We start from the raw sequence: 17,407 nt of genomic DNA on the forward strand, positions 1-17,407 counted from the left end.
TGTGTCCAAACTTTTATGTCTTTGCATGTCTTAAAAACAAAATCTTAAAAACAAAAAAACAGTTCAGACAAATACCGGCATCATAAGCGTTCACATTCAGTGTTAAGCTTGCCAAACTAGCAAAGTTTCTATTAGATATGTCAGCAATCCCTGAAACACTTAAGTGATCTTCATGATTATTCGACTAAGCTTGATGGCCCAACAGTAAAATGCACATTTTAAAGGCATCTTTGTAGAAACGCAGTTATGCACAAAATCAACTGATTAAACCGCTTCATTATGATTTTCTTCTGAGACTTCTGACCAGACGATACAACATAAGTGATAAAAACCATCTTTACTCCATCGTCTTCCATTTGTGTTTCTAAGGACTTATTTTTAAAATGGGAATAACTTCTTGAAACCTTTGCGGCACTGCAAAATGGCTACGGAAGTGCTTAAGGAACCATTTCATTACCAGAACAAAGCCTTGAAGAGCAATACAGACTACAGTATACCAGCATGGCCCTGTGACTAAGAATGCACCATTTTCGTAGTAGAAATTTAGCGACTAAGATAAGATACAGCAGTTTGAGGCCATAGTAGAAGGGAGGGAGAGAGGAGGGCCCAGATACTACTGTCCATCCCAGGCCCTCCACTCTTGACTGGGGAGGGTCTGGGGTGCAAGGAAGGTATGAATGGTAGCGGTTAGGGAGGTTGGTCTGATTGGAAGCTTTTAGAGGAGGAGAGAAACCAGGCTTGGCTAGGCCTTCAGTAGTATTTCCGTACGGACGCTTTGGGATAGGGAGGGTAGTGGACTGGGGGAGGATGTTGGGGACTACCAGTTGAGACGGAAGATGGGGTGCTTGAGGAGTTCCCTGGAGGGGGGACGGTCCGTGGGCTGCAGCTCCAGGCAGCGCAGGGTGACGTCCCTCAGTCCCGCAGTCAGCTGGGGAGGGATGGAGGGTGCACAGGTGGCACTCGCAATCTGCGGGAGAGGGAGAGAGGAGGTGAGGGTGAAGTTATGATACTGTAGAAACCCAATCAACCACAAGGACTTTGGATGAAAGAGGAAGGCCAATAGGGTGCTATATATACAGTGGGGTCCCGAAATTATTGACACCCTTGATAAAGATGAGCAAAAATGACTGTATAAAATAAACAATTGAAATACTGAGCTATAGGGGGATCACGTGACCCTTGAACGAGATGGCCGCATGAACTAAGAGCTCCGCACAAGTAGTTTCCAATTCTTAATCTTACCCCCACTTCAAGTTAAAACTCCATTAGCTTTAGTAAAAAAATCATGGAGGCTACAAAAGGCGACATTACAGATGACATTTTCACCCAGACTCGACCAATAGCCGTGGAAAAAGCCTCCGAGAAACAGCTAGCTTCAGAAAAAGATAGTGCCATTAGCTAGGAGCAAGAGGACCCGTCCCCTCGCGAGGGCCAACAACTGCCAACCTCGCACTCTGTTGAAGACATCCTTTCTGAGCTAAGATCCCAACGTACAGAACTCAACATCAAATTAGATCAAAATTATCTCAGCTCAGAGTGATAGGGGGCAAGGTGACAACCCTGGAAAATGCTTTGCCTGACATCAACAACAAGATAAGCATCAACACGGGGCGCCTGGATGAGGCAGAGGGGCGAATCCTATCCGTGGAAAAGTCACTGGCAGATGCCATGGAAACAATAGCATCTGCTAAAAAGAAAATAGAGCATCTGGAAGAGAAAACAGAGGACATGGAAAATAGGGGGCGAAGGAATAATTGTGTTCCTATTAAACCTGACCAAAAAAGAAGAGGGAAACATGGCACTGATCCGCTACCTGCAAGACAAACTTCCTGAGTGGCTCCACCTGTCCACCGACAGGCCCATAGAACTGGAGAAGGCTCACCGAGCACTAAGGCCCCCACCAGCAGCCAGACAACCACTGTGCCCAATCACCATATGTTTCCTGAGATTCACCAACAAGGAACGAGTCCTACAGGCGGCAAAAATCAAAACCATTACAGTGGGTAATGTCAAACTCACCTTACACCAAGATCTGTCTGCTGGAATACGGCGAAAGCGCAGAGAGTTTGACGAGGTGAAGAAATACTCCATTGACTGAGGCATCTTTAGGGGATTCAAATACCAAAACAAGCTCAGGATTCTTCACCAAGGAGCCCTGCTACACTTCAAAACTCCCGAAGAGGGCAAAACATGTTCTGAAGGACAATGCTGGCCACTGAGGAATGAACCAATGATTAAAAGTGATTACTGTTGTTAATAAAGGAGGTGAGACGACATATAGCCGACATCCAATGACCCACCCGCCCCATCAAATGTCATCATAGCCATCTAATTTGAATTTATTTTATTTTAGCTGAGAGAGGGATAGGCCCTATAGCCTAACCTAGGCCTACTAAACTTTTATCTTTATTTTCTCCCCTTTTCATTATTATTGGTAGTTATCATTTTCACATAGGCCTCCACCATTTATAGCCTGTCGATTACGACACATTTACAGACCTAACAGGAGCCTCAATGTGTCAATTTTATCCCCATGGCCTTATCCTGTTGATATTTTGTTTTAATAAAAACAAACAACTTATCCTATAGATCCATCTTGATTTTTACTTAAGTAGTATTTTAGTTTTTGGCTAAATCAAATCAAATCAAATTGATTTATATAGCCCTTCGTACATCAGCTGATATCTCAGAGTGCTGTACAGAAACCCAGCCTAAAACCCCAAACAGCAAGCAATGCAGGTGTAGAAGCACATAAAAAAACATACCCATTTGAAACTGCCAATTTCTCAGGCCCAGAAACTAGAAAATGCATATAATTAGATTAGGATAGAAGACACTCTAAAGTTTCCAAAACTGTCAAAATATTGTCTGTGAGTATAACAGAACTGATATCGCAGGCGAATACCTGAGGAAAATCAAACAAGGAAGTGCTGTTTTTCCTGAAAGCTCTCTGTTCCATTGGATGCCTTGCCTCCAATTAAAGGGATATCAACCAGATTCCTTTTCCTATGGCTTCCTCAAGCTGTGAACAGGTTTTAGACATAGTTTCAGGCTTTTATTTTGAAGAATTAGCGAGAAAGAACCAGAAGCTACATTCCGGTTGGCATATTATCGATTGTATATTGTAAAAACAACCTGAGGATTGATTATAAAAAACATTTGACATCTTTCTACGCACTTTACGGATACTAATTTTCGTCTGCGATGTCGCAAAAAACATCAAGCACTATGATGAACCTGGCTCTCATGAGGACCGCCACAGAAAAGGAAGACCCAGAGTTACCTCTGCTGCAGAGGATAAGTTCATTAGAGTTGGGTGTTCTTAAAAAGGAAAAAGCAAACTTCACACTATTAAAAAAGAGACACACCTCTGTGATGCTGAACTTGCTAAACTCTGCAGAGCTTGGGTGGGAGAGGTGGATTTCTCGTCTTTCAAATCAAACAAACAGTAGAGGCACAGCCATTCTTATCCATAAGCATGTTCCATTCATAATTGACAAAAAACATATCTGATCTGTGGGGGAGATTTCTTTTGATAACTGGGTCACTGTATGGGCAACCAATTACTATATTAAACATATACGCCCCTAACACAGATACTCCTGCTTTCATGTAAAAAATTATAACCCTGTTCAATGAGCATTGTGTTTCCTTTGGAGTGGTGGCTGGAGATTTTAATTGTACCCTCAACCCAACCCTGGACAAATCATCTCAAGTCCCCACCACAAACCCAAGATCTGCAAAGATATTGAACTCTCTTACTAAAGAGATGGGAATGATAGGGCGGCAGGTAGCCTAGTGGTTAGAGCGTTGGACTAGTAACCGAAAGGTTGCAAGATGGAATCCCCGAGCTGACAAGGTAAAAATCTGACGTTCTGCCCCGGGAACAAGGCAGTTAACCCACTGTTCCTAGGCCGTCATTCTAAATAAGAGTTTGTTCTTAACTGACTTGCCTAGTTAAATAAAAGGTAAAATAAAATAGATATCTGGGAAAAAAACTAATAGCGAAAGTATCTATGGACTATACATACTACTCTAATGTCCATAACACCTACTCTCGTATACAGTTGAAGTTGGAAGTTTACATACAATTAGGTTGGAATCATTAGAACTCATTTATCAACCACCCAACAAATTTCTTGTTAGCAAACTATAGTTTTGGCAAGTCGGTTAGAACATCTACTTTGTGCATGACACGTAATTTTTCCAACAATTGTTTACAGACAGATTATTTCACTTATAATTCACTGTATTACAATTCCAGTGGGTCAAAAGTTAACATACACTAAGTTGACTGTGCCTTTTCTTTAGGCTTTAGAAGCTTCTGATAGGCTAATTGACATCATTTGAGTCAATTGGAGGTGTACCTGTGGATGTACTATCAGGCCATACCTTCAAACTCAGTGCCTCTTTGCTTGAAATCATGGGAAATTAAAAATAAAATCAGCCAAGACCTCAGAAAAAAATGTGTAGACCTCCAGAAGTCTGGTTCTTCCTTGGGAGCAAATTCCAAATGTATGAAGGTACCACGTTCATCTGTACAAACAATAGTACGCAAGTATAAACACCATGGGACCACGCAGCCGTCATACCACTCAGGAAAGAGACACGTTCTGTCTCCTAGAGATGAACGTACATTGGTGCAAAAAAGTACAAATCAATCCCAGAACAACAGCAAAGGACCTTGTGAAGATGCTGGAAGAAACAGGTACAAAAGTATCTACAGTGGGGAGAACAAGTATTTGATACACTGCCGATTTTGCAGGTTTTCCCTACTTATAAAGCATGTAGAGGTCTGTAATTTTTATCATAGGTACACTTCAACTGTGAGAGACGGAATCTAAAACAAAAATCCAGAACATCACATTGTATGATTTTTAAGTAATTAATTTGCATTTTATTGCATGATATAAGTATTTGATCACCTACCAACCAGTAAGAATTCCGGCTCTCACAGACCTGATAGTCTTTCTTTAAGAAGCCCTCCTGTTCTCCACTCATTACCTGTATTAACTGCACCTGTTTGAACTCGTTACCTGTATAAAAGACACCTGTCCACACACTCAATCAAACAGACTCCAACCTCTCCACAATGGCCAATACCAGAGAGCTGTGTAAGGACATCAGGGGTAAAATTGTAGATCTGCACAAGGCTGGGATGGGCTACAGGACAACAGGCAAGCAGCTTGGGAGAAGGCAACAACTGTTGATGCAATTATTAGAAAATGGAAGAAGTTCAAGATGACGGTCAATCACCCTCGGTCTGGGGCTCCATGCAAGATCTCACCTCGTGGGGCATCAATGATCATGAGGAAGGTGAGGGATCAGCCCAGAACTACACGTCAGAACCTGGTCAATGACCTGAAGAGAGCTGGGACCACAGTCTCAAAGAAAACCATTAGTAACACACTACGCCGTCATGGATTAAAATCCTGCAGCGCACGCAAGATCCCCCTGCTCAAGCCAGCGCATGTCCAGGCCAGTCTGAAGTTTGCCAATGACCATCTGGATGATCCAGACGAGGAATGGGAGAAGGTCATGTGATCTGATGAGACAAAAATAGAGCTTTTTGGTCTAAACTCCACTCGCCGTGTTTGGAAGAAGAAGAAGGATGAGTACAACCCCAAGAACACCATCCTAACTGTGAAGCATGGAGGTGGAAACATTATTCTTTGGGGTTGCTTTTCTGCAAAGGGGACAGGACGACTGCACCGTATTGAGGGGAGGATGGATGGGGCCATGTATCGCAAGATCTTGGCCAAAAACCTCGTTCCCTCAGTAAGAGCATTAAAGATGGGTCGTGCTGGGTCTTCCAGCATGACAACGACCCGAAACACACAATGTGAGTGGCCTAGCCAGTCTCCAGACCTGAACCCAATAGAACATTTTTGGAGGGAGCTGAAAGTCCGTATTGCCCAGCGATAGCCCCGAAACCTGAAGGATCTGGAGAAGGTCTGCAGTGTGTGCAAACCTGGTCAAGAACTACAGGAAACGTATGATCTCTGTAATTGCAAATAAAGGTTTCTGTACCAAATATTAAGGTCTGCTTTTCTGATGTATCAAATACTTATGTCATGCAATAAGATGCTAATTAATTACTTAACAATCATACAATGTGATTTTCTGGATTTTTGTTTTAGATTCCGTCTCTCAGAGTTGAAGTGTACCTATGATAAAAATGACATGCTTTGTAAGTAGTTAAACCTGCAAAATCGGCAGTGTATCAAATACTTGTTCTCCCCACTGTATATCCACAGTAAAACAAGTTCTTTACCGACATAACCTGAAAGCCCGCTCAGCAAGGAAGAAGCCACTGCTCCAAAACCGCCATAAAATGCCAGACTACGGTTTGCAACTGCACATGGGGACAAAGATCATAATTTTTGGAGAAATGCTCTGGTCTGATAGAACTAGATAGAAAAATAGAACTGTTTGGCCATAATGACCATCATTATGTTTGGAGGAAAAAGGGGGAGGCTTGCAAGCCGAAGAACACCATCCCAACCATGAAGCACGGGGGTGGCAGCATCATGTTGTGGGGGTGCTTTGCTGCTGGAGGGACTGCTGCACTTCACAAAATAGATGGCATCATGAAGGAGGAAAAATATGTGGATATATTGAAGCAGCATCTCAAGACATCAGTTAAAGCTTGGTTGCAAACGGATCTTCCCAAATGGACAATTACCCCAAGCATACTCCCAAAGTTGTGGCAAAATGGCCTAAGAAACAAAGTAAAGGTATTGGATTGGCCATCACAAAGCCCTAAGCTCAATCCTATAGAAAATGTGTGGGCATAACTGAAAAATATTGTGAGAGCAAGGAGGCCTGCAAACCTGACTCAGTTACATCAGCTCTGTCAAGAGGAATGGGCCAAAATTCACTCAAGTTATTGTGGGAAGCCTGTGGAAGGCTACCCGAAATGTTTGACCTAAGTTAAACAATTGGAAGGCAATGCTACCAAATACTAATTGAGTGTATGTAAACTTCTGACCCCCTGGGAATGTGATGAAAGAAATAAAACCTGAAATAAATCATTCTCTCTACTATTACATTCTCTCGACATTTGACATTCTTAAAATAAAGTGGTGATCCTAACTGACCTAAAACAGGGAATTCTTACTAGGATTAAATATCAGGAATTGTGAAAAACGGAGTTTTAATGTATTTGGCTAAGGTGTATGTAAACTTCCGACTTCAACTGAACATGATGAGATTATTATGGACAGCCATGCATCAATCATAATGTCACCAGAATAAGATATTTATTGGAAAGGAGTGTGAAGCTCATTACCCTGTGAAGACTAATAAACTGCATGCTTTCCAAAGTCATAGTGGGAGGACCAGACAATATTACTGTGTGGCTAGAATTTACTTCAATATGATGGTTGTTATATCAATATTTGCATATAAAGCGTTTTTATTTCTCGCTTAAAAATATCCCACCTTTCTAGGGTATTTTCTGGGGTCAATATGTGGAAAGTTTACTGTCAAAATTGCTGATCCCATCAAGCTTGTCATGACATTTTATATACCCGAAATGTACTTTACTCGCATAAAAAGGTTGGATAGAAACCTCGTTATTAAAAACCTGTGGTTTGAATTGAAGAAAGGGGGATACCTAGTCAGTGGTACAGCTGAATGGATTCAACTGAAATGTGTCTTCCACATTTAACCCAACCCCTCTCAATCAGAGAGGTGCGGGGGGCTGCCATAATCGACATCCACATCTTCGGTGGCAGGGAACAGTGGGTTAACTGCCTTGCTCAGTGGCAGAACGACAGATTTGTACCTTGTCAGCTCAGGGATTCAATCCAGCAACCTTTCAGGTACTGGCCCAACGCTCTAACCACTAGGCTACCTGCCGGGCAGTCCATCAGCGCAGGCGAAGGATATCAAGGATCTGGAAAGACTCTCAAATCTCATACAATTCTGCCTGAATGTGAAATTCTGTGGAATTATGTTTTTCAATATGACCGTAACAATTATATGTAAGGTCTCAGTGAAGCAGTGCTATTTTAAAACACAGATTCAACCACAAAAACCAGGGAGGTATTCCAAATCCTCGCAAATAAGGGCACCTATCGGTAGATGGGTAAACATTTAAAAAAAGCAGACATTGAATATCTATTTGAGCACGGTGAAGTTATTAATTACACTTTGGATGGTGTATCAATACACCCAGTCACTACAAAGATACGGGCGTCCTTCCTAACTGCCGGAAAGAGGCCAATGGTGACTTTAAAACAGTTACAGTTTAATGGCTGTGACAGTAGAAAACTGAGGATGGATCAACAACATTGCAGTTATTCCACAATACTAACCTAATTGACAAAGTGAAATTGAAGGAAGCCTGTACAGAATAAAAATATTCCAAAGCATGCATTCTGTTTGTAACAAGGCACTAAAGTAATACTGCATAAAATGTGGCAAAGGAATTCACTTTTCGTCCTGAATACAAAGTGTTATGTTTGGGGCAAATCCAATACAACACATTACTGAGTACCACACCCCATATTTTCAAGTATAGTTATGGGTATGCTTGTAATTCTTAAGGACTGGGGAGTTTTTCAGGATAAAAAAAATAAATGGAATGGAGCTAAGCACAGGCAAAATCCTGGAGGAAAACATGGTTCAGTCTGCTTTCCATCAGACACTGGGAATTAATGAACTTTTCAGCAAGAGAAAAACCTAAAACACAAGGCCAAATCTACACTGGAGTTGCTTACCAAGAAGACAGTGAATGTTCCTGAGTGGCAAACTTGTTGTCTAGCAATGATAAACAACCAATTTGACAGATTGAATACTTTTTTTTTTTGAATAGTGGGCAAATGTTGCACAATCCAGTTGTGGAAAGGTCTTAGAGACTTATCAAGAAATATTCACAGCTGTAATCGCTGCCGAAGATGTTTCTATGAAGTATTGACTTAGGTGTCTGAATATAGAATATAATATATAGATATTTCTGTATTTAATTTTCAATAAATTAGCAAACATTTAAAAAAACATGTTTTCACTTTGTCACTATGGGGTATTGGTGAAAAGAAAAACAAATATTTAATCCATTTTGAATTCAGGCTCTAACACAAAAAAATGTGGAACAAGTCAAGGGGTATGAATGCTTTATGAAGTCACTAGAGTACTGTATGTCTTTTACAACTATACGTGAGTCTTTACAGCTATATCTGTGTACATCAATCAATATAAAGTAATGTTGTGACAGTCTATCCTGTCAATTATTTCAGTTCAGCCTTACAAGCAGAGAGTGGCAACTCCATCTAGTTGGGGAAAACACTGATTGTGCAGTTTTTTGTGGGTCACATATTCAATGATAATGCTAATGACCAACAATATAATGTCTAGGTATAGGATATTTCTGTTCCTGAAGACAAATTGATCACATATCTAAGTGACTGGACATTGTTTCCTTAAAATCCTAACTTTGTGGCTTTAATTATAACGATAATAAATGCCCTTTAGGAGACACTTTTATTCAAAGAGACTTATAGTCATGCGTGCATACATTTTTCACATTGGGTGGCCCCAGGAATCAAACCCACAATCCTAACATTTTGCAGTGCCATGCTCTACCAACTGAGCCATAAAGGACCACACTACTTGTATTGACGGTACCTTGAATATGAGGGCCAGATGGTTGGAGTGTTTCTCTGCGTTCCAGGGGGGCTTGGCACACGACATCTCAATGACGGCACAGCCTACACTCCACACATCACAGCTCCGGCCGTATTGCTGTCCACGTAGCACCTACAGAGTCAACCATATACTGAAGGTGTCAACATATGGACAAATACAATGTTTATTGAATTTGAGCATTTAATGCACGCACCCACTACACACGCACACTTAACTCTACTCCATTCATAGACTTTAATGTGCAAATAGCAGCAGAATGGACTGAAATGGCAAGCCATAGTTACACAACAGACTTATTTTTGGTGGATGGACACAATGTCAAACCAAAGGATGTGACTCGGCCAACGAGTTAAATTTATCACGGAGCCTCCCATCATGTTTTGTTGGGTCTGTATTTAGTTGCTCTCTTTCTTCATTCTTTATCACGACTATGGCTTCAATGCCGCTAGCTGCTTGAAGCCACGCACTGGACTTGTATGATCACCCGGCTACGCATGCCTTTCCCTAACGTCACCATGCCGTGTCGATTGCTGTTCTGGTTTGTAACTATTGTTTTATTTCACTGTAGAGCCTTTAGCACTGCTCAACACGCCTCGGCTAACAATTTAGTTCCACCCCCCACACACGCAGTGACATCACCTGGTTTAAATGCTATTTCTAGAGACAATATCTCTTTCATTATCACTATATGCACAGGTTTACACCCACTGTATTCACATCCTACTATACCTTAGTCTGTACATTATGCCTTGAATATATTCTACCGTGCCCACTGCTCTGAGGCTAGGAAACACTGTTACAACCGACAAATCCACTATAATTGAGAATTTCAATCAGCATTTCTCTACGGCTGGCCATGCTTTCCAGCTGGCTACTCCTACCCCGGTCAACTGCCCGGCACCCTCCACAGCAACCCGCCCAAGCCCCCACCATTTCTCCTTCACCCATATCCAGATAGCTGATGTTCTGAAAGAGCTGCAAAATCTGGACCCCTACAAATCAGTCAGGCTAGACAATCTGGACCCTCTCTTTCTTAAATTATCTGCCGAAATTGTTGCAACCCCTATTACTAGCCTGTTCAACCTCTCTTTTACATCGTCTGAGATTCCCAAAGATTTGAAAGCTGCCGCGGTCATCCCCCTCTTCAAAGGGGGAGACACTCTAGACCCAAATCTATCCTACCCTGCATCTCTAAGGTCTTCGAAAGCCAAGTTAACAAACAGATTACTGACCATTTTGAATCACATTGTACCTTCTCCGCTATGCAATATGGTTTCCGAGCTGGTCATGGGTGCACCTCAGGCACGCTCAAGGTCCTTAATGATATCATAACCACCATCGTTAAGAGACATTACACTGTGCAGCTGTATTCATCGACCTGGTCAAGGCTTTCGACTCAATCACCACATTCTTATTGGCAGACTCAAAAGCCTTGGTTTCTCAAATGATTGCCTCGCCTGGTTCACCAACTACTTCTCTGATAGAGCTCAGTGTGTCAAATCGGAGGGCCTGTTGTCCGGACCTCTGGCAGTCTCTATGGGGGTGCCACAGGGTTCAATTCTCGGGCCGACTCTCTTCTCTGTATACATCAATGATGTTGCTCTTGCTGCTGGTGATTCTCTAATCCACCTCTACGCAGACGACACCATTCTGTATACTTCTGGCCCTTCTTTGGACACTGTGTTAACTAACCTCCAGACGAGCTTCAATGCCATACAACTCTCCTTCCGTGGCCTCCAACTGCTCTTAAATGCAAATAAAACTAAATGCATGCTCTTCAACCGATCATTGCCCACACATGCCCGCCCATCCAACATCACTACTCTGGACGGCTCTGACTTAGAATACGTGGATAACTACAAATACCTAGGTGTCTGGCTAGACTGTAAACTCTCCTTCCAGACTCACATTAAGCATCTCCAATCAAAAATTAAATCTAGAATCGGCTTCCTATTTCGCAACAAAGCTTCCTTCACTCATGCTGCCAAACATACCCTCGTAAAACTGACCATCCTACCGATCCTTGACTTCGGAGATGTCATCTATAAAATAGCCTCCAACACTCTACTCAGCAAACTGGATGTAGTCTATCACAGTGCCATCCGTTTTGTCACCAAAGCCCCATATACTACCCACCACTGCGACCTGTACGCTCTCGTTGGCTGGCCCTCGCTTCATCCTCGTCGCCAAACCCACTGGCTACAGGTTATCTACAAGTCTCTGCTAGGTAAAGCCCCGCCCTATCTCAGCTCGCTGGTCACCCCCAACTCCTTTGGTCGCCTTTCCTTCCAATTCTCTACTGCCACTGACTGGAACAAACTGCAAAAATCACTGAAGTTGGAGATTCCCATCTCCTTCACTAGCTTTAAGAACCAGCTGTCAGAGCAGTTCACAGATCACTGCACCTGTTCATAGCCCATCTGTATACAGCCCATATATCTAACTCATTCCCATACTGTATTTATTTATTTTGCTCCTTTTGCATCACAGCATCTCTACTTGCACATCCATCTTTTGCACATCTACCATTCCAGTGTTTAATTGCCATATTGTAATTACTTCGCCACCACGGCCTATTTATTGCCTTAACTCCCTTATTTGACCTAATTTGCACTCACTGTATATAGACTTTCTTTTTTTCTACTGTATTATTGACTGTATGTTTTGTTTATTCCATGTGTAACTCTGTGTTGTTGTATGTGTCGTATTGCTATACTTTATCTTGGCCAGGTCGCAGTTGCAAATGAGAACTTGTTCTCAACTAGCTAACCTGGTTAAATAAAGGTGAAAAAAAAAAAAAAAAAAAATAATAAATTCTGAGGCCAAATCTGGCTTTCTTATGTTTGGGGTAGGATATTTAAATGTCAATGGTTTCCGACAAAGATTTTTTTCGTGGCGAAACACAGCCGCCATTATGCAGGCCATTCAAAATCACATGTCAGCTGGGGAACTGAACTAAAGTGGATTTAGATTTCTCAGTAACTCCCAAATGAAAGAAAATTATAATCCCTTTTGAGAGAGGGCCCCCACAATAGAGTCCGGACATTTAATGCCTTGTTATTACTGTGGCTCCCAAAACCTTGTTTAATTAGGAGTGAGTTCAGCTGTGAAATGCCTATCACAGCACAGCAGCCCAGTTCATAATCAGCATCCTCAGGGACCTCTTCAAAAAAACAGCCCCCACAGAAGGCTACTGCTTCTGCCGCTGTTTCTTCTTTCTCTTTCAGATCCTCTCCACAAACAGGATACAGAGGATTGAGAGGTTTTGATCTTAGGGCATTCGTTTAAGTGGCAGAATTTTCTAGCTTTATGCTCACAAGCTTCATGTCAGCCATCACTTGTACACAGTGTGTGTGTCTGAAATGCTCTGTGGCTCTGGTCAAAATTAGTGCACTAAATGCCGGGAAGAGAGTGCTAATTCTGACACAGATTTAGTCTCTCTCTGTCATCCATGTTTACCTCGGGGGCCATGAAGGCGATGGTACCCAGGAGTTGGCCTTGGAACTCCCCTGCTCCAGTGCCCTTAGAGGCCAGTCTGGCAGCAGCCCCAAAGTCGGCTATACGCAGCCTCTGACCTGTGCTGTCAATCAGCAGGTTGGCACCTGGGGGAGAGAGAGAGTAGAGTGGGGGAAGGGTAGTTATTGAAGAGATAGGATGTCCCGACCAGTAAAATTCCCAAGCCCTTATTATTATTATAGTAAGCCCCCACAGTCAAAAGCTAAAACGTGGAACACATGAATGAGTTTGTTTGTGTCATGGGTCTGGCACATAGGGGCTTGCCATCCCCCTTCCTTCAGCTCTGTGACAGGCAGCACAATTACAGCAGGGATTTCCTGTGTGCTGGAGGTTGATTGTGTGTGTGTGTGTGTGTGTGTGTGTGTGTGTGTGTGTGTGTGTGTGTGTGTGTGTGTGTGTGTGTGTGTGTGTGTGTGTGTGTGTGTGTGTGTGTGTGTGTGTGTTTGTGCGCACTCACCTTTGATGTCTCTGTGGATGATCTGATTCTCATGGAGGTAGGCCAGGCCTCGGAGCAGCTGCCCCGTGTAGTTGATGATCACAGCCTCCTTGAAGGCCCCGTACTTGTTAAGGAGATGGGACACACTCCCACCTGGACACAACATAGAGAGGATAAACCATAGAGATAGAATTACTATAACCTAGTCATTCTACTTCCAAGGGAGCAACAGTGTGATTGTAGGAGGGAGGACAATGAGGGAGGACAATGCTTCATAGTTGGAGGGATAGGGTCAGAAGTTACAATATCTACTATGATGTTAAACTTCTGGAATTTCTTAATTAGTTACATGAAGTTATTGCAGCTGATACATATTCATCCCATAACTTGAAAGTTCTCTCATTAGTAATACAAGTTCAATTAATACTATACATTTTGAAAAGTAAAAAAAGACAAAATGACTGAACCATGTCACAAAGATAAACAGCAGGAAACAATAATCTATCAAATTAGATAAAAAATAAATACAGCTAAATCAAACTGGATTGATTTGAATTGAACAAAGCGGGAAACGTTTTTTCAACGTTGGATGTGTCATCAGCAAAGGCACTTACCTGCCATCCACTCTACCATCAGGTTGTAGTTGCTCTTCTCGCAGGTGGCACCCAGCATGCGGATTATGTTGGGGTGGTTGAGGTGGGCCATCATCCGGATCTCCTCCCTCAGAGCCTCCACCACCTCTTCCTGCTCTGACGATGTGTTCCTCACATACGTCACCTATATGGAGAGGACACACACACTCATGGTTATTAGGGGATGAATGAGCTGGACATTCTCTTTAAGGGCTACATCTCAGTTTGATGTCACTTGTTAAAATTGAATTAACTCTGAAATGGAATCCATAGTGCCTACCTAGAAACAACACCTAGCTCCCAATCCTAGACACTCCTGCAGATCTGAAAGAATTGAATCGGTATAGAAAATATGGTAATAGCTCCCCCTTGCCCTCTGAATGGCTAGGATGAATTTTCACAATATTGCTCATACCTATCCATTTCTATCATATCAACAGGAGTACATAGGGGTTGTTTGGAATTCATCATAGGAGAATCAGCCCTAGGATAGGATCTCTGATTGTCTTGTATGTGTCTCCTCTTCTCACCTGTTTGACTGCCAGCAAGGTGCCAGTGCCCACGTCCTGGGCCTGGTAGCAGGAGGAGAAGGCCCCCAAGCCAATCTGCTGGCCCTTCAGCCACTCGAGGCTCTCCCTGTAGGGCTGCTTTGCTTTGGTAAGGCCAGTCAGAGTCTCTGGGGTCTGGGGAACCATAGAAGACATCATGTCAGTGTGCCATCCCATACCAGGGCAGGATACGATGTTGTGGAACACTCAGATAGATATTATGTAGATCAAACATGCATTTCTGACATGTAGCCAGGAATCACGTCAGTTCTATTTATGACGTTTCTATCTGCAAAGTTTCACGTCTGTCGACTGAACGTGGCCTGGGCCTATTGCCTATACACATACAATTAACTGCCAAAATAAAGAAACCCCAACATAAAGTGTTTTAACAGGGCGTTGGGCCACCACAAGCCAGACCAGCTTCGATGCACCTTGGCATAGATTCTACAAGTGTTTGGAACTCTATTGGAGGGATGCGACATCATTCTTCCTCAAGAAATTCCATCATTTGGTGTTTTATTCATGGTGGTGGAAAACGTTGTCTCAGGCGCCTCTCCAGAATCTCCCATAAGTGTCCAATTAGGTTGAGATCTGGTGACTGAGACGGCCATTGTAAAAAATGGCCAGCTTCAGTCAGCTATTTAGTGCTTTCTACATAGGCAGTTCAGCCTCCTATTCACAAGACCCAAACTTCTTTAGTTGTTATTGGTCAAGGTCATGCCAGACAGCATTATGTTAGCCTATCAGCAGTTAGTATTCCTGGGACGTTCAGTGTAGCACGAGCAGGGCAGATGTCAGAAAAGTGCTTCGGTCAGAAACTTACTTTCACCATACTGACAGCATTTCATGTTTTCCATCCTACTTGTCTTTCTCCTCTGGTTAAAATACTTTTGCTGTCTGATATTTTTTTATTGTGCCTGCATCTTAAAGTGCCTTAAGATGTTTATGTCTCGTTGTTTTCGGAGCTCAATATGAACTATTGTTATAACTACCATTTGTATTGAGGGTGTTAGCTAGCTCGCGGTCTCACTAGCGTTAGCTCTAGCATTAACAATTTAATTCAGAATGTATTAGGATTTAGCATGTTTATTAGCATTTACCCGTTTGTTAGCATTTCTCATGCATGGTGCTATGCTAGATTATTTTTTATATAGCTCATGCTATATTTAAGCAATAAAGCACGGGGGTGGGTGTGGTATATGGCCAATATACCATGGCTAAGGGCTATTCTTAGGCAAGATGCAACACCTTTAGCTGTGGTATATTGGCCATATATCACAAACCCCCGAGGTGCCTTATTGCTATTAAAAACTGCTCACCAATGTAATGGCTGTCAGCCAATCAACATTCAGGGCTCGAACCACCCAGTTTATAATATTCGTAGACATTTTTACATTGCTGTATTTGCTATACAGTGCCTTGTATTCAGACCCCTTGACTTCCATCTTTTGTTATGTTACAGCCTTATTTTAAAACTGATGAGGAAAAAAAATCCTCATCAATCTACACACAATACTGAAATATTACATTTTTGTAAGTATTCAGACCCTTTACTCAGTACTTTGTTGAAGCATCTTTGGCAGCGATTACAGCATCGATTCTTCTTGGGTATAACACTACAAGCTTGGCACACCTGTTTTTGGGGAGTTTATTCCATTCTTCTCTGCAGATCCTCTCAAGTTCTGTCAGGTTGGATGGAGAGCGTACCAGCACAGCTAATTTCAGGTCTCTCCAGAGATGTTAGATCGAGTTCAAGTCCTGGCTCTGGCTGGGCCACTCAAGGACATTCAGAGACTTGTCCAAAAAGCCACTCCTGCGTTGTCTTGGCTGTGTGCTTAGGGTCGTTGTCCGGTTGGAAGGTGAACATTCCCCTAGTCTGAGGACCTGTGCGCTCTGGAGCAGGTTTTCATCAAGGATATCTCTGTACTTTGCTCAGTTCATCTTTCCCTTGATCCTGACTAGCACCAGTCCCTGCTGCTGAAAAAAGGGGTCTGAGTACTTTCCAAATGCACTGTATAAAGTAAAATATTGTTGGTTGCATTGGGAATTTGTGGGTGGTTGCCTATGGCTACAGCCCTGCATGCGCGCCTTGACGGTAGGGAACGAAGTGAGTTATTATATCAAAGGCACTGTATATTTGTTTATGTACAAGAGCTCTAGCTTACGGAGCCTGTTTACTAGTTCATTTATGTATGGCCTTATTACAATGTTATATGCTATTTTGTACTTTCATGTCATGCATATCAGTGCTACAATTGAAGTTGATTTATTCTTTCTTTTCAGAACCACAATCATTGTCAGTCACAAGACAGGCTTAGAGTGGTCTTGGATGTGTGTGTGTGTGAGTGGATCATCATTAAACCTTGTTCTGGACGGACATTGCTGAAGGATTTGTATTTGTATCAGATATACTTAGATGTTCTGGACGGACATTGCTGAAGGATTTGTATTTGTATCAGATATACTTAGATGTGTAGTGTCAGCGTTTGTTGCCCGATATGTCATGCCTAAAAAATTTTTTTAATTTCACCTATATTTAACCAGGTAGGCAAGTTGAGAACAAGTTCTCATTTACAATTGCGACCTGGCCAAGATAAAGCAAAGCAGTCCGACACATACAA

The 17,407-nt window shown here is 42.4% G+C and overlaps 1 protein-coding gene across 2 annotated transcripts in view; it reads right to left on the minus strand.

Annotated features, from left to right (window-relative positions):
- The window catches only part of LOC109875910 (mitogen-activated protein kinase kinase kinase 1-like), a 224,540-nt gene continuing 207,133 nt past the window's right edge, over positions 1-17,407 (minus strand). For both annotated transcript variants that reach the window (XM_031809242.1, XM_031809241.1), the window contains exons 15-20: positions 14,766-14,918; positions 14,218-14,380; positions 13,625-13,756; positions 13,111-13,253; positions 9,631-9,762; positions 1-967 (exon numbers count right to left, since the gene is read on the minus strand). In XM_031809242.1, coding sequence (XP_031665102.1) covers positions 818-967; positions 9,631-9,762; positions 13,111-13,253; positions 13,625-13,756; positions 14,218-14,380; positions 14,766-14,918 — 873 coding nt within the window. In that variant the 3' untranslated portion in view covers positions 1-817. The remainder of the gene's footprint in view (positions 968-9,630; positions 9,763-13,110; positions 13,254-13,624; positions 13,757-14,217; positions 14,381-14,765; positions 14,919-17,407) is intronic.

The sequence above is a fragment of the Oncorhynchus kisutch genome, linkage group LG29, assembly GCF_002021735.2.
Source record: "Oncorhynchus kisutch isolate 150728-3 linkage group LG29, Okis_V2, whole genome shotgun sequence".
Classification (NCBI taxonomy): domain Eukaryota; kingdom Metazoa; phylum Chordata; class Actinopteri; order Salmoniformes; family Salmonidae; genus Oncorhynchus; species Oncorhynchus kisutch.